Source organism: Harpia harpyja, chromosome 21, assembly GCF_026419915.1.
Source record: "Harpia harpyja isolate bHarHar1 chromosome 21, bHarHar1 primary haplotype, whole genome shotgun sequence".
NCBI lineage: Eukaryota > Metazoa > Chordata > Aves > Accipitriformes > Accipitridae > Harpia > Harpia harpyja.
In genome coordinates, this window is record NC_068960.1 from 18,148,658 (window position 1) to 18,172,505 (window position 23,848).

Consider the following 23,848-nt stretch of genomic DNA (forward strand, 5'->3'; position numbering starts at 1 on the left):
CGTGAGGGCCCCCGGGCCCGTCGGTCGCGGCAGAGAGGCAGCGCTGAGGGGGCTGCCAGCCTCAGGGCAGGCACCGATACCCCACACCCTGGCTGGGGTAGCTGGAGCTGAGGGAGCGCGAGGCAACCGGGGTGTCCTCGGCCCAGCCGTGTCCCCAGAGGAATTTCACGCCCGCCGGGGCGGAGGGTCCGCAGACAAACCTGTGGTGAGGGATGGAGCCAGGTCCCCTGGGCGTGCATGGGAGCCGCTTGGGGATGGGCTGGCAGCCACAGGCCTTCGACCCCGCAGGCCCTCGTTTAAGTTAAACAAGAAGCAAAAGAGAGCCCAGGGCCATACCCTGTGGTGGGGAGAGCCCTGCTGAGAGCAGCCTGTCACACCGAACCCTTCCCATGTGCACGGAGGAGCCGAGAGCTGCAGCTGGGTTAAATTCACAGAGCCGGATAATTTTCACATTATGTTTCTCCCTGTCCTCCCCCTGCTCCTCGTGAGAGATTCGTCACTGACAAAGCCGTGTGCTTTCAATGGTGTTTTGACAGCCAAGCCCTGAATAATGCTAACAACCACGGCTGCTGTGTCCTGCAGATGTTTCTGGGAGAGGAGTAGAGCAGTTTCAGGTTTCTTTCCTCGTTCTTTTTCCTGCAGAGCCATGGAGGTCCCTGCAGGGCTGTCTGCTGGAAAGGAGTCCTCTGCCTTGCCTGCTGCTGCAGCTCTTCCCAACGAGTTACAACCAACACCAGCAACACCAGTACAGATCACAGTACTGAAGGCGCAGGACCTGGTAAAGTTCTTCCGAAAATGTCTCTACTGGTTTAATAAACAAGGCCAGAACGATTCTGTGTGCTGTGATCCCATTTGAGACCAGGTGTGAGGTGATAAGGCTGTAGGAAGGAGTGGTGAGAATATTGGAAATTCAGTGATGCCATGCTGTGGCTTCCTCCTCCCCGCTGAGGGCTTGTTTGCACAGAGTAAAGGCTTGTCATTCAGGTAGATTGGGGAATGCACCTCCTCAGCAGCAGTCCAGAGATGCTGTGTTGAAACGTATCTCTCTGCCTTCTCTGCCTAACCATATATAAATGGCAGCTTTTTAAAGCAAAACACAGTGAAAACATGTATCAGTGAGACAAATACTTCTAAAAAAGATCTCACCTCGGATATAAAGTCAGATTTTCATCCTGGCTACAGTGGTTTAAATTGTATTGAAACCAACAGGGTGGCTCTAGTTTTTTAAAAAGGCAGTGGCTCCAGTGCAGTCACAGTGCAAGACTATGAGCTGGTTCCAATCAAACCATGACTACTGTGATTTCCACGTGCTGCGTGATACACCCAGCTGTCCTTAAAGTCTTCTAGAGGAACTGGCATTTGGGAGGGAATGCGGAGGAGAAGCTCAGCTACTGCTGCAAGCAGAAAAATGCAAATCCCTGCTTCTGCTCTAGCAGCAGACAAAAAAAAGCACCTGCCTGTTTTTTTCAGGTTTTTACACTGTAGTATTTGAGTACCTCTCACACTGATAGATTCAGCAAACAGCATCATCTTAGGCGAGAAGTAGAAGGTAAGAGAAGGGAAAACAGTGCTGAAAATAATAAACCAGTGGACTGATTGCATCCAGAATGTTGCTTTGTGGTTCTGATTGCTCCATCTTAGAAAAGGCTATGGCAAAAGGAGAGAGGGTTACAAAAGTGCAATAATAAGAACAACAATATGAAAAAAATTCCAGCTATAAGAGTGTGGAATCTGCTTAATTAGAGGTAATGTAGAGAAGGATAAGAGAAGAGTCTAGGATAATTAATGGTACAGAGAAAGGTTAATTGGATTCTTCTGTTTAGCCATTCATAGAATATATGCTCAAGGAGACGGAAGGATTGAAAATTAAAACCAAGTGAATGAAATCTCTTTTTGTGTAAGAGCCAATATGGAACTAATTACCCCAGTGACATGGAGAGAGGGAGCTGAGGGAGAGGCCTGTGGAGGTTAGGCATCCCTGTGGCTCAGGACTAAAGACAAGCTGGGTTTGGGTGCAACGGTCGTTGTGGTCAGGGCGGCAGCTGCTCTTCCCTGGATAAAGTAAACCATGTTTCTCCTGCAGGGAGGCTCTTTGGTAACTGTCTGTCTCAGCACTTCTTGTGCTGCTGTGGAGGTGCCTGGTGCTGCCCGCTTGGCCAGGGCTGCCCGGGCGTGCGGATCCCCGCTGCCATGTGCTGTGCTCTCACCATCCCTGGTCACCCATGTTTAAGCCCCTCTGCAGAGACATTTTAAAATTCGAACCTCCTCATCTCTGCTTAAAGCAAGTGATATGAAGGTGGTGTAACAACGAATTGCAGAGCTCCCCAAATAGCTTGCTGGAGCCCTTCTTTGATTTCAGGGCATTCTGCAGCCACACGATATACACAAGTGTCCTGTGAGCTCAGCCATGTAGCTCAGGAGCTACTTTCGTAGGAGGCGACAAAAGTCTCAAGCTTCCTGGAAGCACAAAAATATCATTGGAGTATTTTTGGATTAGCTTTAGATGTGTCTTTAGTTGCCTTTCCTGGGGTGAAGCCTGGACCTCTCCATCTCCCCTGCCCTGCCAGCAGCTGGTCTTGATAATCACTGGGGCATCACAGCATAGCGGAGCAGGAAATTTCCCTCCTAAAGACAGGGAAGGGTGAGGTCTCAGCACAGCCAAGCTCTGCTCCTCTTCCCCATTCCTGTGGTAGAACAGTTAAAGACCTGACCAGTGAACCCTGTCCTGGGCGCTGAACTGAGCTGCCTGCCAGAGGCAACTTTGATCCTGGGCCTGTTGCTGCAGAGCCAACTGCATAATGTGCTGTTTGTTTGACAGAAAACTATCAAAAGCGACGTGTCAGTTACTTTGGTGCGTGCAGAGTACAATGGAGCGATCTTGGGAGACTCCTCCAAGACTGATGTCTTGCCAGATGGGACAGCGAACTATAATTTCATGACCAGCTTTGAGTGTAGCCCTGATGGGCCCAACTCCTTGAATGACATTGCGCAAAAACCTGTGCTCTGTAAGTACCTGACGCTGAATCTCTCTCCTTGGAGGTGGGTGCTGTCAGCTGCTCTGCTCTGCCTGCCTGCCGCAGGAGTCACTTGTTCAAGAATAGCACTTCAGCAGCAGCAGTGGGGGGGTCTCAGCACTTCTGTTCCATCTCTGCCCGCTGGAAGAATCCCCTTTCATGTTGGCCTGTGCTCTTCTGCTTGGCTGCTCTTGTCAGCCTTGTGAGATGAAGTAGGAGCATGTGCCAGAGCTGACACAGACCCTTTGCAGCCCCTGAACTGCTGGTCTGAAGCTGTCTGAGAAACTCTGCCAGCTCTCTTTTTATCTCTCTTAGTGACAGTGATAGAAGTGTTGCAAAGGGAGCAGAGACAGAAGGAGAAGACTGTGGCTCTTGGCCAAGCTGTGGTGGACCTTCTACCTCTGCTGCAAGGTACAACATTGACTTCCACAGCCTCCATAACCACTTCTTACTCCCTGGCACTTTTTGATCTTTGCTTATGGACCCCTGACTATAACTTAACCTGCTTTTGACAAAATGCACTTCATAGCATCTGTAGAAAGCTGGGTCCAGGGGAAGAGGGGGTGACATCAGTAGCTCAGCGTTAGGAGTTAGACCATGATTTCTCTACAGAGGGTCTCACTTTATGCTGTTCTCATTCCTGTTTCTTCCCAGGACAGTGTTCATTTAAGGTCTCGGCTCCTTTGTACGCAGTGCCTACCTCTCCATTAGAGAGCCTTCACCCGGAGGCCAAGGTATGTGGAATTTGGAACTGTTCCTTCGCTCATTCGGCTCTCTGCTGCTTTTTAATGGGAAGGCAAGCATGACTCAGCCACATAGCTCATCACAGATATGTTACGGCCCTATATGTTACAAGCTTGGAGGCCTTTCCTACTATTGACGTCTGTCCCTAGTCGCCTATGATAGGTGAGATCATGCTAGGAAATGTTAATGTGTGCAGGTACCAAATTGCTCTGGAAAAAATATTCAAGATGGAAAGCATAGTGCTGAAAAACCAGAAAAAGGCAAAGGCAGGATTACCCGCCCAACTTTATTAGTCTTCCTTTCTGTGGATAAAATGTCTGAGGCCATTATTGTAGAAGCTTTGACTGCCTTTCCTGCAAGGTCCTTATTCGTTCAGCCGGTTGAGAAGTACCCAGTGAATAAAGCAGGGAATGAAGTATGAGACTGGGAAAATGTGTCTCATTTTGCTCCTGAGTCTGCCTGCAGTTAGCACTGGGAGTGAATTGGAGGGGCGGATATTGCATTAACTTTTCTGTGTTTAAGAGGTATTACATAGTAAGCAAGGCAGGGGGGCACTCATTAGGGAGGAGATTTAGTAAATGCTGACCAGCTGGTTTTTCGTTGCGCACCATCCATCCAGGGTTGGGACAGGTAATTAAAGGCTGCACACAGAGCATGGAGATAGGGCAGAGTCAAAGTGTGGCCCTAGCTTGGCATGCTCTGAATCACCAGAGGAAAATAATTATTTTCCATCCCTGATGTACTTTCTCCGTGGCTCATTTTATGAGACCCTGACTCTTTCTCCCTGGCTTGTTTTATGAGACCCTTGGGGCATATGCCATGCCCCGAGCAGGCTTTGATTTAGACAAACAAGTATCACAATTCAGACAAATTGATCATGAAATTCCTTTCCTATGCTGGTCTGTTTTCTTTTACATCTGAGGTGAGGAATAAGATAACATTATACATTCTGGCCTAGGGTTTCTGCTTGCTTCTTCCTCAAGTGCAGGAGAGTTATAATTGTCTAGTTACTGGCTCTCTTTTATCCTTTTCTCACAGGGTGGCCTTGAAGTGACAGTGTGCACCAAAGAGCCCCTGCTTTCTGCAGCGCAGCTTTCAAATGGTAACCTCCTGAGCGTCACGCTGGAGGCAGCTTATTCTGTCCCTGAAGCGTTTGCTGCCACTGGACCCCTGCAAAACTACATGGCTTGCTTGCAAGTACCAGCAGCTGGGGAGGTAAGGATTGGTCCAGGCATGGTGAGATGGGTTTTGGCTGCTACAAAATGGATTGTTCTCCCACACTATGCACCGTGGAACAAATGTCCAGGCCTGTGGGCTGTACAGCTCCTGTGCTTGTGTAACAGCAGCCTTTGTTGTGAGTGCTCAGGGTCTCTGTGGCATGACATATTTCTTTAACACAAACAAAGGTCTGGATTGAAACTGGCAGGGTTTTTTGCACACGGCTATTTATTTTTTTCTCCATTCTTTGTATGCTTGCGGTGGAGTGCATTTTCCAAGCCAGGCCCCGGCACTGATGCTTTGCTTTGTTAGACCCAGCTCGGAGCAGCTGGCACTTGCTCCTGCTCATGTTGGAAATGCAAGTCCTTTCATTCCCATGTCTGTCCAGAAGGAATTCCCCTTGCTCTTCAAGAATGGCATCCTGAAGCTTGCTGGTGAAAAAGAGCCATTACCCCGGCCCAAAAAATGGCCCCTCGCTAACATCATGGCCCCTGGCGCTCTGAGCATACCCAACTCCTTCATTGTTGGTGGTCCCTATGAGGATGAGGATGGAGAGCTCAACAAAAGAGAGGTGAGGAAGGACTGACAGCGTCATGGCCTGAAGAGAACCAGCAGGTCTCATGGAAGGGACTGAGAAAGACTTGCAGAGACTTGTTACAGGAGGAAGGCGGGTGGTCAGTCCTCTGCGCAGTGTCCAGACACAGAGATGGTTCCCCTGGGACAGTGGGCGTGCTAACTCACCACAGGAGAGTTCCCTAGGGTGCATGTGGCAGGTCCCGTCCCCAGAAAGCTACCCACTCCTGAGCTGCTGGGCTGGGAGTTGTATTATCTCCTTGTGAGCCAGGCTCAATACTAATGGGCTCTGGTGTCTGCAGGGAGGGCTGCTAACTTACTCTGCTAGGATGGCCTGGGTATGGTGAGTTGGACACCTCTGTCTGACTCCCATTCTCTCCCAGGGAACATTTTGGGGATGATGCAGGCTGTGGAGATTGCTGTCCTGGCTCTGACCGTGCGCTATTTCTCACAGGACAGGGAGTTTAGGATCCAAGCAGAAAGCACGAAGAGAATTGTATGGGACATGGAAAGGCGTTGTTACCTGGATCCTGCTGCAGTAGTCATGTAAGGGACCTGAGAACCTCCCTTCCAGCACAGAGTAGTGGGAAGAAACCACCCCAGAATGCACTCAGCTGAGTGTCCTAAGGCAGGGGGCAGCAACATGCAGGTGCTCTCAGACCTCTTACGTGGTCAAACTGTGGCTCTGCCTCACCTCCCTGGCTCCTATGGCTGGCTGTTGGCCAAAGGTGTTCACATAAGCAAGGGAGCAGCTAACTGCCTTTAATTGCTGGCAGCAGCTTAGTTCTGCTATGGTGGGAGAAGGTGAATTGGCTGTAGCTGCTGTCTCCAGGCCATAAATGCTCACTCATGCTGCCAGCAACTGGAGCTGGTGGCTGTTGCCTCCACAGTTTGAAGGAAGGGGCAGCGGAGTTATGGTGAGCAGACATGGAGTGGAGTGGCCCACACAGCTCTCCTCTGAGCTGCTAATTAAGTTTTGCTGAATTCCCAATACATTAAAATCCTTTCACTCCATGTGGGCACTCTTCATTTGCTTTTTTATTGGATAAACATTACCTTTAATGGCTCCAGATATGCTCAAGATCAGGATGAGTATCCCATTTCTCTTCAAATCCTGCTATGTTCTTGGCCTCAGCTGCATCATGGCTGTGAGTTTCACAGCCAAATTGCTCCATGTGTGGAAATACTCTCTTCTATCTGGTTTGATTTTGAAATTTCCCCCACACACATACACTTTCATCAGCCTGCCTGCTGTTTTCAGAGTTACCAGGCACATTGAATGGGAGCTCAGGGTCCACTCGCTCTGTGCAATTCAGAATTTATACCAAAGTTAATCATGCTTCTTCTTATTCGTTTCATTTCTGAAGTAACCAGGAAAGAGAGAAAACCTGGTGTGTTGCTCTCACAATTGTTTTATAGCTGGTTGTGCCATAAATGCACACAGAGGTAGATGGAGAAAATGTACCAAGCCTGCCCCAAAGCACACGTGTTCCAGTGGCCTGAGGGTGCTTGCTGTGTCTCACGGGAGTGGGTCAGAGCAAACCCAAGGGGGGATGTTTTGGGGCTGCTGGAGCAGAAAGGAGGGCGGTGTGGCTCTCCAGCTTGGTTTCTGCATCTTCTCAGTGCTCTCCTTTTTGTTCAGCCTGCAGAAGCGCATTGCGGAGTGCCAGTACTGGCCCGTGGAGGTCTGCGGGATGTCTGTGGCCTCATCCAGCAAAGGGAAAACTAGCAAAGCCGACAAGGTAAAAGTGGGGAGGGATATGTTGTTCTGGCTTGTGGAGCAGCATTGTGTTATCGAGCATTTTCCTTTCAATGCCTTTGTAATAACAAACCCAGCCTTGAACCAGCGAAAGCGAGTCAGAGAGCTAGAAGCTTTGTAAAGGGATTAATCAGTCTTATAGAGCTGTTAAATAGACAAAGGAAAATATTTTTTCCTTTTGGCATACAGAGCTCTCGCTGACAGTCTGTGGTAGCTTGGTGGTAAGGGGTCAGGGAGAGGGTGTTTTTTGAGAATTAAGGTAATACACTGAGCTTATCTTCGGCCAATGGGGTTTTGGAACATCTTGAAGAAATTCATGCCTTCTTTCTCAGAGTGTAAATAAGTTATGCTTTTCCACATAAACTGGGGTGGTTTAACAAAGAAACAGCTCCTTAGCTAATGGTTCTGTTCCTGGCAGCTGGTTGTGTAAGAGCTCCTAATCTGTTCCAGGGCAAAGTCATATAAGTTGGTATAAATTCCTTTCAGCACTCACTGGTGCCAGGATTTTGCAGCTCTGATGGAGATCCCTATCCGTTACTCTCACCAGTCTGCTGCTAGCCCGGACTCTCAGACCTCCTTAGCTACCTGATTTCTGTCAAACCTGAGATGCACAGCTCTGATAGGGTCACTTGGATTTCTAACCACACAGTTGATAATTTTGCAACTGTATCTCAAAAAGACCATCCTGACGAATGGCACAATGTGGGCATTAGAGAGAAAAGCTGCCCTGCAGGGATTGGGATAAAATTGATATTCTACGTATCGAATGACTCCAGTGTATTCGTCCAGGTTGTCTTGGCTGTGTGCCAGTGACAGAGAGCTCCTGGCTCATCAAGTGCATCAGTTTTGTGTGTGGCCTCTTCTTAATGGGATCGGTGACCTTGTTTCCTTAAAGAGAATAACAGTCTGTTCAGTATCTCAGTCCCTTGCTCTGCGTTTCCAGGGAGATGAGGACAAGCAGATTTTCTTCCATGGCGTGGCATATGTCAACATGGTGCCTTTGCTGTGTCCTGGTGTCAAGCAGATCCGAGGCGCTTTTCGTGTCTTTACTTACCAAGACAGCGAGGTATTCGAGAAGGTGAGAGCAGACCAGACAGCCAGGCTCTGCTCCAGCTCTGCAGCTGTGTTTGCACAGAGTGGGGTTGGGAGCAGGCAGCATGGGCAGCGTGGTATTTGGGAGCAGGCAGCATGGGCAGTGTAGTACTTGGAGGCTGGCTCTGAAACTTCAGCGCCCTTCTGGTGATGGAGAAAAATAATGAATGAGACGAGCTTTTAGATGCAGACTTCTCAAAGGCAGGGGATTTTTGAGCATGCGGGAGCAGGTTTGGGGGCTGAGAGAGGCTCTGAATCTCACTCCACTCCCTTCTCTGCCAGCAGCTGAGCAGGGAGAGCTGTGAGAACGCTCCTCTATTCCAGTCTGGAACATGGGCAAATGAACTGCATTGCTGGGAAGAGCAAACAGTAGCTCTAAAAGGATAGCGTTACCCCAGGCAACAACCAAAAAAGCTGTCACTGGAGCTCTTTCAAGCTGTAGCTCATGGAGGTTTATTTGTCTTTCAGTTTCTCCCCCCTCTGTTACTAAGAGTGACAGTTACATCTCCATTTTCCCACAGTACTCCCAGAACAGACCTGAGCTTGTTTCAGGAGGGCAGATGCACAGCCTGGTTTTTCTGCCCATGGCCCCCATAGTGCTGCTGTCCAGGCCGCAGGAGCCAGGTGAATTACAGCCCTCCTCCCTGCCTCTATGCTCCTGCTGGCTGTTGCAAAGCAGGGCTAGGCACACAGCTGTTTGCTGGTCTCTGTTTCGCCGCCGTGATTAACGGCCTCTTGGCTGCATGGTACTTCTTGTCCTGTAGCATTTATCTGTTGCAGGTGAAGTGACGCATGCTCTCTCTGTCGTTCTCATTCTCTGATTTTGTAGATGCTTTGGGCTGCTCCTTGGCCTTGGTCTAGACAGTCTCAGTAGAGCTGCTCCATCCTCTTCCCAGGATCCCCTCAGTTCTTGCTAGTCCAGCTTGTATAACAGTGATGGCTGGGAAGGAACCACCTGTCTAGGTGGTCAAATGGTGTCTAAACAGACAATGTGAAAAACCTGTTCCTTGCAATTCACTGATGCGTGTCAGAGAAGCTGCTCCACACCAGAAGGTGAGCCAGGAACTGCGAGTCATTGCAGGACAGGAGGGGGCACCCAAGAAATTGCAGAGCAGACCTGGTGAGGGTAGCCAGATTCACCTAACAGTCCACATCACCAGGCAAGTCCATAGCTGGGAGGCAGGTCCAGGACTGAGCCAGGAATTCAGGCCAGCAGGTCAGGATCAGGGCAGCACGGGGCTGGGTTCCAGCATATCTACCACATAGCTCAGGCAGGAATCAAAGGCCAGTGCCTCAGTAAAAATGCAGCTCTTGAGAGAAGACAGGGAGACCCTACTGAGGCTTTCTCAGGCAGCTCTTTTCATAGTCTAACCTGAGGCTTCACAGCTATACAGTATCACAGCTGGCCTTGAGCATCGGCAGCTAAACTCCTAGGAGGGGAGGATGAGCTTGCATAGCTTCTTAATGCATTTAGGACCCTGACAATGTGTTTTGCGATGTGGGAAGTTAAGGCAAAGGGGTGGGGAAGCCTAGTTTGTCCCTTCATTCCCTCTGTTACCTCTTTTTTTCAGACCAAAAGTCAGCACAGTGTTTTCCGGGATCTCAGGACACAGCTCAGTCTGACTAAGGAAGGGTCATGGACCCCAGGAATCAGTACTCCCCTTTCCAGAGCTGTTCCCAGCAAGACGCGGAAGGAAGACAAAGAGAAAATGACCAAAGATAAGGATTCCAACAGAAGGGTAAGGTCTAGAGAGGCATATTGCAACGCGGTTGCTCCATTTCTACATCAGAGGTAGTTGGGGCATGCAGAAACCAGGGACTGATGCTGTGTTGCCTCAGCCAACTGAGAGATGCTAATTATCTTGACATTTTAGTACATGCTGCCTGAAAAAATGTACAACTCGCATCCTGAACTTGCGAAGGTGTGAGGTTTATTGAATCTGAAACAAGAGACATCTTTCCTTTTTCTTCAATAGATGTCCAACGCACCCAAAATCCAGTTGTCAGATGCCACTGTAGAAGCCGAAAATGTCACATATCTCAGCCTTGATGGACAGGTAATTATGTATCTCCAAAGAGAAGGAAAGACTGCTAGACCATCACTGCACCACTGTCTCACACCTTTCACGCAATTAAATTCTTCAAGAGTGATTTGGACAAGGGATGTTTTACGTAGATGCTGTCCTGGAGTTCTTCCAGTGACGTCCAGCTGGAGGGCAGTCTAGCGTTGAGCTAGAAGGTCTCTGTAAATAATCAGGCATTTATTTAAAAGGGTTCCTTCATACTTGGCTTCTTCCTCAAAACGTCCAGAATGCATATTCATTCTGCAAGCAGATTGATTATCTGGGTTTTCTCCTTTTTCCTAGACTGGTTTCTTGAGCTGAATTTTGCTGCTGTAAATCATTCTGAGGGCAGGTTATAAACAAGCTGTATCTCTGCAGTTTGAAGCGGATTTGCTGATGATCTGTAGCTATATGCTCAGTCTTTCGTCATGCCAGTAAGGGCTCTAGACAGCACAACACTGAGAGAGCAATGTTTATCTTCACAGCAATACGTTGAAGCAGGAACGTTCCTGGTGATGGAGATAAAGCTGGACAAGGCCTTGGTACCAAAGCGATTGCGAGAGGAGCTCACCAGACGGTGCGTAAAGACGTGCTGTAATTCTGGAGCTGACGGCTCATTTCTGCAGGATAGAAACAGGGCTGTACAGCGAGCCACCCCTTTGGAGTGCTCTGTAAGGACCAGCTGAGGGTCTGAGCCAAAGCCCACTGGAATCAGGAGGAGGATTTGGCCAGACTGCTTAAGAGCTAGCATCTGGTGTGTTGGGAAAACACTTGCGTTCATCCGAGCTGGCATGTCCCTGCCATTCCTCTCAAAAAGAGAGACACCGGAGCAGCACAACAGCGTCTGCGTTCCCGTCCAGGCTTTGTTTCCCATTAATCCCCCTGGGCTTGCCTCTTGCATGTGATGTTCAGTTGCTTGGTCAGGACTGGCCACCAGTGTGGACTGCCCTGGGTAGCACTGCTGTAACTTCACCATAGCATTCTGTCACTTTTTTCCTTTTTGGAAGTTTTCTCACTATCTTCTGCCTATTCCTCAGCTCTTACATTAGTTTTCACATCTTTCCGCTGTAGAGCTGCTCTCTCATCTCTGCTGCTTCGAGTCTTCCACTGTCTGTTTGATTTGAGGCAGTTTCTTCTTGTCCAGTGGTAGCCCTGCTGTGTCACAGTCTAAGAAAGGCCTAGCGTGTATAATTTATTGAATAAAAAAGAGAAAATGCAGCAAACGAATAAAGTATAACAAGTGCAGGTGGTATGTCTCTCTCAAACAGAAATATAAGCAGCAGCCATTCTTTGAAGGGAAAGTATGTGTGTTGTCTTCTGTGCTGCCTGCTGTATTCTAGGAAGAACAGGTTGAGGGAGGTGAACTCCCCCTTAGAATGGACCTTCTCCTGGCCCTTTTTATACCATTTCTACTCTACTGCAACTTGCGTGAATTCGGCATAAATCCTCCTCGTTCACCTGCCATGCGCAGCTGCAAATATCAGACCTGAAAAATCAGCCCTCCTGAGTCATGGGAAAGGCTCTGTTTTGGGGAGCTCCAGCTGATGACACGTGTCCTGGCAGATGAGATCAACAGTGAGGTTCTTCTTCTGGAAGGATGTTTAAATACGTATCTTAGTAGCAAACCATAGCTCTCTTTCTTGGGTTCCGTCCAAAATCCGGTGTCTGCCTCTGCTTGGCCCCCTTCGCTCGCTCACTTTCCCCGGGTTGTTGATGGTTTTCTTTTTCTCATCTGAAAGTGAAGCAGTTTGGTTTTCATCTGTACCACTGGCAGAGGTAACACATCAGTGGCGGGTGCTGTTCTGAGGCTGGGTGAGGGTAGGACTGTGAGCGTGGGAGCTATGCTGCCCACTTGTTCAGATTTTTTGGCTTCCCAAGCAGCAGTGACGGGTCTCTGCAGAGCAAGGGGACCACTCAGAGCCAATGACACTAGACCGCACAGCAGAGAGTGCAAGAGGGCTTTGTGTGGGAGAAGCGGCCAGGGCTTGGGACCTGGAGAAGGTAGCTGGTCAGGGGCTCTGTAAGCTGGCAGAACAGCTACAGGAGTGGTTTACATTTGGTGGGGAATAAGCAATTTGCTAATTGGGTAGGAGCCATCACAGGGATGTGACACCTTTGCTTGGTGGGCCGGATTGTGTTGTAAGGACTGAAGGTGTTTTGGTACCAGCAAGCAGGAAATCTTGATAAAAATCTCAATGAATTAAGGCTGTTTTGACACCAAGGATTTTAATAAAATCATAGAAAAAATTACGGTAATCCTAAGGGCTTTTGATCCATATTTGAAAGGTCATTGTAACCCTAGTAGTGGTACAAACAGGGTTGGTATGGTGTCTAGGGGTCAATGCATGGCCAAGAGATGAGGTGCCACAGCTGCACTGTGCGATGTTGGGAACCGATGGATCAGGTGGCCTGGGGTTTACAGTGATAAAATTCTTCAGAGCTTTCCTCAGGTTTGTTCCTTTCTTACAGCTCTTCTGGGAGACCCAGGAGGCTGTGAGTTAAAGAAGATCTGCTTCTCTAGGAGAGTGTTTTTGATTGCTAGCAATATCAAATGTTAACCCTATTATCATGAGCTACAAGCATTGAATGTAGGTGCCTGGTCTTTACAGTTCATCCTTGGTCTGCAACTTCATTTTCCCCCGCCGGGTCCCTGTGAGGTGTCTCAGGGATACGATGACAGGCTGGAGCCCTCGCACTACAGGCTGCCTGCACCCAAGACAAGCCAACGTTGCTGGCAGTGTATCTGGGTGATCTCTTCTGTCCTCTTGTTGACAGGGTCAAGCAGATGATTCCTCCTCGCCCTCCATTGCCTCCCCGGACTGCAGGAGCCAAGAAGGTACGTGCAACAGCCTGTGGCCTTCCACCACTCTGCCACCTCACCCTGCCCTCATCCCTCTCACACAAGAATTTCATTCTCAATCTCAGCCACACAGCAACATGTAGATGAGGTTTGAAGAGGAAATACACAGAAAAGAAAACTTCTGGATGTGTTGTCTTCGCAGTAGTATGCCTTGGGAAATCATTCCTGGGCAGCGTCACTCATGTTCGCAGCCCATACGAAGGGGAGAGATGTAGCAAAGGCAGGGAAGGCAGCAGTGTGGGGGTGTTTGGAAGGAAATGGAGCGCTGGGGAAAGAGGTTGCCAGAACCTTATGTTTACCCTGGGCAGTCCCAACAGTTACTTGTCTCAGACTAGCCCATGTGCTTCATCAGACCCAGACAAACGTGGACAGAATCAGCCCTGACCACTCTCAGGTCACCCAGAATTTTTGAGGACTTTTGTGTGTGTGATGTCCTCAGAAAATGGTCTGAGAGTGCTGGCTCATCTTCTGTGGGTACAGAGCAGCCGTCAAAGAAGAATGTCCTCGGATGGCCCCTGGCTAATGGTAAATTCAAAGCGACAGTGGGGGAAGAAGCAGCACTTCAATAACTGACCCCACTGCTGCTGCAGAATTGATTTGTGCTGGACTGTCTGGAGTGCACAAAGTGATACATTTTGATTATCACAGTGCATGGAAGCTTCTGCCACCGAGATTATGGAGATTACAGACTCTGCTGAAGAGGGCTGGCCCATGGGTTTAAAGGGTCCCAGCAAATGAGTTATATTTTAGTCACAGCCAATTATACTGCTATAGAAAAGACAATGATGACTGAAATATTAGGTTCTGATTGAAAAATATAGCAGGAGCAATATCTAATTATGAAGGAACTCTTTCATATTTACATGTCAATATTTTTGTAGCTCTTGGGTGTGGTCAGGAAAGGATGCATGACAGACTAATTGAGACTTGAGTCAGGTGGAGTTTATGGGAGGTGTGGGCTCTGGCAAATAAAATACATTTCAAGGTTGATGGCATAAGTGACTTGTGAAGTTTCAGTGTTTATTTATTTATTTCCTAGGCCGTAGAAGATTATCACAACCATGTCACGAGCATTGCCGTTGCCATCCTAAGTGAATACCATGAGCTCTTTGGGAAGCAGCTGCCTGACCAGGGAGCAATAGACCACCAAACCCTGGAGGAACAGAAGCGTCAGCTCAACTTTGAGCTCAATAGCTCTGGGAAATATTTTGCTTTTAAGGAACAGCTAAAGGTAAAGAGACCATTTGTGCTTTTCACTTCCCTACTTGTTTTGTCTTGGCAATTTCTCAGTGAGGAACTGCTGCTCCATGGTGGTAACTTAGGATCATGTGTTACTCCAGAATCCCTTCCTCCCACCCAGGGCTGTCGCAGTGAGCATGTGGGGGGACAGGTTTTCCCTCTTAATGGACCAGACACCAAGCTGCTTTCATTACACACCAGGAGAACTTTTCCTGTCAATGGGTAGAAACTCCAAAGCTGGTCACATCCATTTGCCCCATGCTTATAGCCTGCGGAAGGCACAGCTGACTGCTCTTGCACACTCACAGTCCACCCTGGCAGAAAAAGGGGGTTCCCCTCTCTCAGCTGGTTGGCCTTGGCCATGCTCTGCCCGGAGACCCCCTCTCTGTGCCGAGGGGATGAGCCTTCCCACATGTTGACCCTGAAGGGGCACTGGTGTCAGGGAGAGCCAGGGCTGGGAGGTGGGAAAGGAATTCACCCCTGCTTACTTTTTTTACTTTTATCAGTGCTGGGCTGGATTTCTTCCTCAGAACCAAGTTGGAGCTTCAGGCAAAATCAGTGTGTTCTGGCTCTGTGTGATTACGGAGCTGGTGGGGGGTGCAGGGGGGACCTGCCTTGTCCAACAGTCGCATGTCTCCACAGTATGCTGTAGTGAAGATTGTGAGGGAGAAATACCTGAAGACCACGGCATTTGAGACCCAGGAGCAGTTCCAGTCATTTCTCAGTGAGCTCTACGTGTACCTCATGGACGAGATGCACATTGCCCTGAACCAGGTAGGGAGAAACCTCGGTGACTCGGGGCATGGCTTCACTGTGGATCCAGGGCTAGACACAGCATCTAGTGAAAGCAGGGGGACTCTTGCCTTCAAGACAGAAGGAGGCTCATGCTTTCATTTGCTACAGTTATCACATGTGGGCCCCAAGCCACACTCAGAGGCAGAGTCCAACGCATCTGTATCCCGCTGCTACAAAATCCTGATGGTGGGATACGTGCGAGATGCCACTAGTAAAAGCTGCTGTAACTGGTTCGTGGTGAAGGTGACTGGGTCTGTGCCATCTGCCCGTCACCCGGGCAGAGCACAGACCTTCCAGCACGAGCTGGGGTCCCCAGTAAGTGACACCACAGAAGTTTGACGTGGTCTTGATCTAGGGGATGCTTTTACTTGTCACAACTGCAAATAATGGATATCACCCTGTCCCTGTTTGGCAGAGGTACCTGGGATGACAGGAGTGTGTCCCACCACAAACAGGAGCGGAACAGCTTGCCTTTCCAACCCACCCAGCCCCAGCCATACCAGGCTGTACTCGGCACAGGGCTGGACTGGGGACTGCTGCTGTACTGGGATCATGTGAACCGTTCTTACCCTCCCCAGGGCTAACACTTTGTCTCACTCCCTACCAGCTACTGTCTGAGGAAGCTGCTTCTCCTGCCCCTCAGTCCCGCATGACTGAAGAGCAGCTCTGGCTCTTTGCTCGCGAAGCTGAAGTCAACAAGGACTACAAGCTGGCATCTCTCTACCACCAGCAGGTAAAGGAGCCCCTGTTCTTTCCTGCCTGTCTCCCGTGTGTCTGGGCTGGCAGCCAGCATGCCATCGCAGCGGCATGGGGCCCGTGTTGCTGACAGCTCAGCCAGCCCTCACTGTTGTGTAGGGAGGAAGGAGATGAACGTGACCAGGATACTCAAGCTGAATGTGTGAGGGATTTTCTAGGGAGATGCTGCTCTCTGGAGGATGTGAGACAGAGCCTGGCCAGGTCACTGAGGACTTCAGCCTCAAGGCCAGGGGAAATGGGCTGAGCTGGTCCAAAAGGCGTGCTGGGTCAGCACTGGGGACACTGGGCCCTCTAACAGGAGGCTAGGAGGAGGTCAGCTGAAGCTGGAGGACGTGTGTTAGGTGAGGGAGGCTTAGAGGAAGCCCAGTACGATCCCAGTTAAGGGAAACCCTAGCATGTGATAGACAAGGGCTTGATTGTTGCTAAACTGGGCTGGGGTGACCAGAGGAAAACTGTGGTTATTTCAGAGTTGTCTTCCCAGTCCGTTGTATGTGCTGAGCATGATTGCAGCAGTCCTCACTCCAGTGATGATCTCTTTTGTCTAGAGGGTAGCTCAGGACCAGCGCAACATCCAGTACTGGCTGGACTATGGGGCGTTCTGCCTCCTGCTCGAGGAAACAACCAAAGCCCAGGAATGCTTCCAGCAGGCTCTTTCTCTGGACCCCCATCACATCCAAAGGTGCTGTGTGCTCCTGCTGGGTGGGTGGGAGGGTAGGGGGTGTCCCCCACACCACTGCCTGGGGCCTGCAAGGCTAACTTGTCCAACCCTGTCCCCAGCTTGCTGCTGTGCGGGATTGTGGCTGTCATGCTGGAGCACTATGAAGAGGCAGAGATTTTCTTTGAGGATGCCTGCTGCTTGGAGCCATCCAGCATTGTAGCCTGGACGCTTTCAGGTACAAAAGCAAGCCAGCCTGTGTGCTCAAGGAGTTCCTGACAAGCATTGCTTCTGCCCCTGATCCTCTTCTCCCTGCTCTAATCTGAGGGCTAAGGGAAGGACTTTGCTAAGGGTTGGATGTCTGCTTATGCTGCTCTTTCTATCTCCCATAGGTTTGTTTTATGAGCTGCAGAATAATAATATTCAGGCGGAAATGGCCTTCCGTGAGGCTAAGAAGCTACTGCAAGCACAGCTCGCCAAGGAGAGGAGCATCCCTGAGGCTGCTGAGGGAGAAGAAGGGAAAAAGCACATTTCTGCTGGGTGTGTGAGGTCTCCCAGCCCAGGCCCAGGAGAGTGCTTGCCAGGTAACACAGGCAAAACCAGGAGGTGCCCTAGCACCAGCAAGGAGGGGGCACGGAGCAGTGTGGGAGATGGTGAACAGTGGAAGGAGAGGAGAAATTTCTGAGTATTTCTAAGAGGAGAAATACAAAGGGTAAAGGAAGGAGCTGTGGACTGTGAGCTAGAATAAACTGACCACAAACTACACCAGTGAGAGACAACAGCAGCAAGTGTGCTGCTTTAAATGATGAAGCTTTCTGAAAGCAGCACAGCCAATGCCTCGTCTTACCCGCAGCTTAGCGATGGACCAGTCTTTGCATTTATTTTTCTGCCCCAGGCCAGTGCTGCTGATATACCGATGTGTGGGCAGTGGCCAGGGTGGCTGGAGGAAGCGAGCGTGCTTTTTGAGGCTTTGGGAGGGCAGAGCTGCCCCTGTGACAGTCACACATTAGGGTCATCCAGGTTTAGCTTTCATAAAAGCTGTAGCTGTGACTTCCCAACACAGCTTGGAAAGCACTGCCTCACCAATTCAAAGGGCAAAACGGCTGCTCGGTGGTGACCCTGAACTGAAGGCTTCCTTTGGAGCCTCACTGAGTCCAGCCTCACCCTGAGCCAAGACTTTCTGTCCTGAGTCCCAAATATTTGGCCAAGCTGTGGGAAATGTTGGCTGGCTTTATTTTTAACGTTATCACCACTCCATGCAAAGTGCCTCAGGCAGTCAGGCCTCGTGTCATATGCCTTTTTTTGCTCCTTCTGATTATGAGGGAAGGGATATTGCCTCATTTATACCTGTTTCTAGCTTCACATGGTAATCTTATACTCAAAACCCCAGACCCAGGTATTGCCTCCTGCAAAGAAATTTCTTGCCAGTTCTGAAAATCTGGTAGATCTTTTATATTTTCTCTCTTCCCCATTTCTGTGGAATCATGCTCCAAACTGGACAGTTTATGGCAAACTCTTTGTTTGCACCTAATGGTTCTTGGGGTTTTCATTCCAGAGAAGGTTCCAGATGGCTCAGCTGACAAACTGTCAGAGGTGGTGGAGCCTCCCCTGGTCTGTGTGGCACCCGAGGAAGAGGCTACTGCACTGGAGGCAGCCCTGAAAGGTTAGGGGATGGAGGCCTGGTGTGTAAGGGAGAGCCCAGTACTGGGAGATGGCCTCGTGTGATCAGTGGGGAGGGGAGTCACTTGGGAGCACTGAGCCGTGGCCATCCTGATGCCAAAGCAAGGCATCAAGGCTTGTTCTCTCTCCCTAGCTGGGGAATCTCCAGGCAAAGCAGGTTCATCCCGATTCTCAGAGCAGCACATCTCAGGATGGACAGCAGGTGGGTGAATGCAGCTCTCTCCCTATGTGTCACTGCACCCAGCGGCCTTCGTCTGGCTGCTTGGATGTCTCTCTCCTGAGATGCCAGTTCTTAAACTGTCCCTACGGATCTCCTCTGGTCATGTGTTGTGTGATCTGCCTCCCCTGCAGCTCCGCTCTCCAATGGGTGGCAGAGATGGCAGTGCTGGGTGCTTCAGGCCCTGCTGGGTTGATTTTGTGAGGCAGGGGCCTCACTGTAGTTAACTCTGACAAGCTTCAGTCATAAATTCCTACCTTTTCTTCCTCTGAGTTTGGACTGGAAAATTTGTTTCTCAAGAGCATCATTTCTTTTTACATCTCTTACAAAACTTAAGCCCTTCAGAAAGAAATGTTGAGTTAATCTCTACTTCGGCCTCCCCTGCCACCTCCTGGGTTTTATACCATGTTGCTGGGATTCCTCTGTCCCTGCCAGTGTCTCAGTCCCTGCTCTTGCTTCAGGAATAAAAAGCTCACTTTGGGACTGATGGAGACACGTTTTCTTGCAGCACCGTCCCCTGTTTCAGGCCTTAGTCAACCTCCCTGCACAATCTTCATGAAGGCAGTGAAATTCCTGATGAAAGTCAATGCCGTCCAGGTCAGCTCAATGTGGAGTGGAGGAGTGGGAAGGGAGGTTTGGTCTCCTTCCCTGGGTTATTACCAGAGAGCTGGTGGCAAGCTTCAGCAAGCCCCCTTCTTGGGCTCAAAGAACAAGCTGTGGCTACCCCACATGCCGAGCGCAAGAGGGAGCAAAACCACCACTGCCCAGAAATACAAAACTGTGGCCAGGCAGAGTATTCAGACCAAAATGCTGGTTGGGGACACAGTCATCTCAGGCAGGCGAGGTTCTCGGGGTGCTTCAGCTCAGTACTGCCTGCTGTGGAGGGAACAGCCAAGTCAGAAATGGTGCAGACGTGCTCTTCTCTGTATGTTCGGAGATGAGATGCATTATTGTGATGCTTCCAAGGCACCAGTACTCCTGTCTTGTTTCAGACACTTGTGTATGTCAGAGTAATTTTTGTGTCACCTGTGAAATGTCCCTGTCCCACACAGTCGTCTCTGAGGAATCTCTCTGACTGCCACATTATGCTGCCTGCCTTAATTTTACATGGCAGAAAGAGTTGCTTAAAGCAAAACAGAACTAGAAGTAATGGAGGTAAACATTCAAAGGAGGGGAAAAAAAAAATCTGTCTGTTTTCTGTTCATGGAAGTCAAATAGGTGCGAGTCAGTCCTCCTGCCTTGTCCTTCTGGGGGTGCCCATGGTTTGCCTGCTCCCCTAACCGCGCTGGTGTGCCATTCCTCCACAGTTTGTTCACAGGGCGCTTGCCCATGAGCTGCTGAGCCTTCAGGGAGGTCCCTCCTGTGCATACTACCTGGCACTGGCCCAGACTTACTTGCTGAAGGAAGATCTCTCCAAATGCGAAGAATGTCTCTGTGAGGCCATTAGGATTGACTACATGGTAATTCTGTGTGTGTTCCTGGCGTGTAGCACGGTGTCTCAAAGCAGGATAAATGCCGCAGCAGACCCTGCCTGTGTTGTTGCTGTGTGTGAACCTAGAGCCCATGCTTTGTTTCCACTTGAGCAATTCTAACGCAAGGACAATCATAGCTGATGAAGCACATCAGGCTGTGGCTGCAGCACTGCCCTCCTCATTACCCCACTTATTACTTGCCTTCTGTCATCTCCTGCACAGACAGGCGGCATTTGTGAGTGAGGACTCTGCAGCGTCTGCCTTTCTTTTCCCTCTGAACATGTATATCCTGATCCTCTTTCCCTCTGTGGGTGAGTCAGGCTCAGTTTCATGAGAAACAAGCTTGCTATTCAGCAGAGAGGGAAGGTGGCTTTGGAGAGTCAGGTTGAATGGAAGGCAGAGAGGGCAGTGAAGCTGACATCTCAAAATGCTGTTTGCATACTCACCTGGGGAGCCTTGCATGAGCCAGGACACTGTGCAGGGAAAGGCTGGAGGGGCCTCCCATTGCTGGTGTTATGCAGGCAGCCCTTGACTTGATTTTAATTCTGTATGTAAAATCTGCCCTGCTATAATCAAACACTGGCCAGCTCTTCCTTTCTGCTGACTACAGGGGTCCTTGCCTCTCTCCCAGGTCTCTCTCCCTCCCATCTCCCAGCCATGTCTCACTCCTGGTTTTGTGTGCACAGAATCCAAATGTCTGGGCTCAGAAAGGGCACCTGTGCTACCTGAAGAGGGACTTTGGTGAGGCAAAGGAGTGCTACGAGCGAACCATCAGTTTTGTGGAGGATGCTGCAGATATGCACTTCGTCTATCTGCGCCTGGGCTCCATCTACCTGGAAGAGAAAGAGGTGAGGAGCCAGCAGGAGTGGTGGAAGGGAATTTGCCACAAAGCAAATAGGAGACTCTAGACCCCAGGTACAAGATGTGATTTTCTCTAGCTATAGCCAAGACCTCGCAACACAGCAAACCCTTCTGGAGTGCTCAACTCCTTGGAGCACGGATCTGCCCTGTTCCTTTGTGTCAGTCCCAAGTCCCAGTTGCAATGTCTCAGGGTGCTGCTGAGCCATTTCTCATCACCCTAGCAATGAGGGTGACTTTTACATCACTGCATTAGGACCTGCCAGCACAGAGCCACCGTGTCAGGGGCAGTGGGCAGGCTCTCAGCCCCTGCAGCAGTGGTGGGGATGGTGGGTGTCTGAGCCCTACTGGAGATGGAGTGTTTGGCAAATTCCTGAGGAGGGGGGGCCATCTGCGGAGCGATGCGTTTGATGCAGAGAGAAACATGATCATCTCTCTCCTGGCAGTACGGCCGGGCGAAGCAGACCTACCTGCTTGCCTGCAAGAACTCTGCGTCCTGTCTCACCTGGCTGGGGGTGGGAATCGCCTGCTACAGGGTAAGTGCAATTACCTTCAAGTCATCTGTGCTTTAATTGGCTCTGTGGCATGGGATGCAGGACTTGCTTTTGCGTGATCCCCTTTAATAAAGTAAAGCTTGGCTGCCTGTGAAAGCAATGCTCCTGAAGGCTATCATGTGCCATGTGCTGTCACAGTCCCAGCGTGGCACCCTGGGCTGCTCGTACGGGAGATGTCAGAGGCCGGTCACCCTCAGCAGCTGCTCTGGGAGCACCAATCCTTCCCCCCATCATCCCACTGCCAGGGCCTGCCAGCACCTCCTTCCCCAGGCTGTCATGGCAAGCACGTAATCTGGGTCTGGGCTTTGCTCTGAGTGCCTGCCTGCACATGACCTGCATGTCACCACGAAGGAATTGAGCAGAATGTCAGCAGAGAGGAATCTCGGTGCTTTCCCTGCCCAAAGGAATCCAGCGCCTCTGAAGGGCTGCCAAGGACACACAGCCACCAGCAGCGTGGTATCTCCCAGAGGTACACCTCACGAGGTTCCTCCAAGGGAGTTTGGCTGAGGGATGCAAACAGGGAAGGAACTTGAACTCCTGTTTCCCCCTTGGCCAAACATACACCTCCTGGGAGGCTGCGGACTCGAGCTGGGGAGGTGAATGGTGGCCTGGGAGCTGGCTGCAGCCCACCGGGCACCAGCCAGCTCTCCTGCCTCCCGGGAGCCACTGTGCAGCGGGAATAGGGATCAGGACCAGAGTCATGTTTCCTCGTCGAGCTGGACCACTCGGTTCCCAGAGGCGGAGGTGAAGGCATTTGTGCTGCTTTCCTTACAGCTGGGGGCTGATTGGTAAATAAAGTGTGTGCTTCCACAGGGGTCGGGAGGCAGCGGTGAGAGGCTTGCCCTCCAGACCAGAGAGCTGGGTGCTGGCACTGAGGATAACTGGTTGTCTCTGCCCTAAATCCTGTCCCTGCATCCCTATCAGGGAAACCCTGCTAGACACTTTTGTTGCACTGATTTCTTCGGTTGTTAGAGCAGATGCCCATTCGGTTCTGAAGACTTTTCTGCCTGCTATTTGCCTTTTGTCCACACCTCTCCTCCTCTCTCTCAAGCTGGAAGAGATGGTGGAAGCCGAGGATGCTCTCTCTGAAGCAAATGCCCTAAGTAACACCAACGCTGAAGTGTGGGGATATCTCGCCCTCATCTGCCTGCAAGTGAGTGCCCAGCCAGCAACTCCCGCTGCCAGCCTGATAGAGCAGGGGGGTTTGTTTTATTGGCATCTGTTTGCAAGCCTGAAGAACATGTTGTAGATCTCGGTGGTAAAAATAGTTTGGGGGCTGTGCTCAGATGGCAAAAGCAGCGTCCTTCCTCGCTGCCTGTCATTGCCTGATGCGCATATTCCCCTGGGGCATGTCCTTCGTGCTGAGCTTTCTTATGATATGTTATTTCGCTGAGAATCTGCGGGATGATTTCCTCACTGGTTGCTCGTGTGTCCTTTCTCCAGGGAGGACGGCAGCTGGAGGCAGAGCAGTGCTACAAATATACCGTCAAGGTTTGTGTCTCTGCACTGCTGTGGGGCAGGCAGGGCAGGCAGCGCGTGGGCTGCTGGTGAGCGGGAAGGAAGCCGGCCCGGAGTGTTCCCTTTTAACCTGCAAGTTTAGTTTGACGATGTGGGGTAGCAGATCTGACATCAGAAGACGTGGCACTGGAAAAGCTGCCCTTTCGGAGCTCTTGCCCTCTGCTGCTCCCCTCCCCATGGTGTCCCGGCTCACGGCCGACACCCGCAGGGCGCGGAAATGGCCCCTTCTGTTTCCCGGGGAGTCCCGGGGGGGGGGGGGGGATCGGTGGGGTGCAGCCCCCAGGGGTGTGTGGGCGCCCTTGGACTTGCCTGACACCCCCCCCCCCCTTTTTCCTCCAGCTGGGCCTGAGGAACGACGCGTTGCTGCGGGAGATCCGCGCCGCCCAGCAGCGGCTCGGCTTCGGCAACCCGGCCCCCCTGAGCACCCCCTCCGGGAAGGGGCCGCCCCGCCGCTCCCGGCCCACCCCCGCCCGCCGGGACCCCCGTTCTACATAAACTCCCCGCGACCCGAGGGCTCCTTTCCGCCTCTACCGCGATCGCCCCGCGGTCCCAGAGCGCCGGGAGCGGGGGTACCGCCGTCCGCCCGGCGGCCGCGGGAGGGGACGGGACGGGACGGGACGGACGCCGCACGCCATTCCCCGCGCGTCCGAGGGGGCGGGGCCACGTGACGCGCCTCCGGCGCTCCCCTCCGCGGGGCGGGGCGGCGGGCGGCGCGCGCGGGACGGTTGAGCCGGCGGCGCGCGCCATGGCGGCAGGTAGCGGCGGGCCGGGGGCGGCGTTC

General features: G+C 51.1%; 1 protein-coding gene across 2 annotated transcripts; it reads left to right on the top strand.

Annotated features, from left to right (window-relative positions):
• The first annotated feature begins 644 nt into the window (after positions 1–644).
• On the top strand, positions 645–23,618 carry CFAP70 (cilia and flagella associated protein 70). 2 transcript variants are annotated; one of them, XM_052772857.1, is made up of 28 exons: positions 645–778; positions 2,819–3,005; positions 3,330–3,425; positions 3,669–3,748; positions 4,797–4,973; positions 5,365–5,547; positions 6,004–6,095; positions 7,192–7,291; positions 8,252–8,386; positions 9,972–10,139; positions 10,377–10,457; positions 10,949–11,040; positions 13,239–13,299; positions 14,363–14,554; positions 15,205–15,336; positions 15,965–16,090; positions 16,659–16,792; positions 16,891–17,006; positions 17,161–17,352; positions 18,324–18,431; positions 18,597–18,650; positions 19,174–19,262; positions 19,973–20,125; positions 20,824–20,985; positions 21,442–21,531; positions 22,601–22,702; positions 22,993–23,040; positions 23,407–23,618. In XM_052772857.1, exons 1-28 carry the CDS (start codon positions 647–649, stop codon positions 23,560–23,562), a joined length of 3,438 nt encoding a protein of 1,145 aa, XP_052628817.1. In that variant the 5' UTR covers positions 645–646; the 3' UTR covers positions 23,563–23,618. The 2 variants fall into 2 exon arrangements, with proteins under 2 accessions (XP_052628817.1, XP_052628818.1); XM_052772858.1 differs by lacking the exon at positions 18,597–18,650.
• Positions 23,619–23,848: the final 230 nt, after the last annotated feature.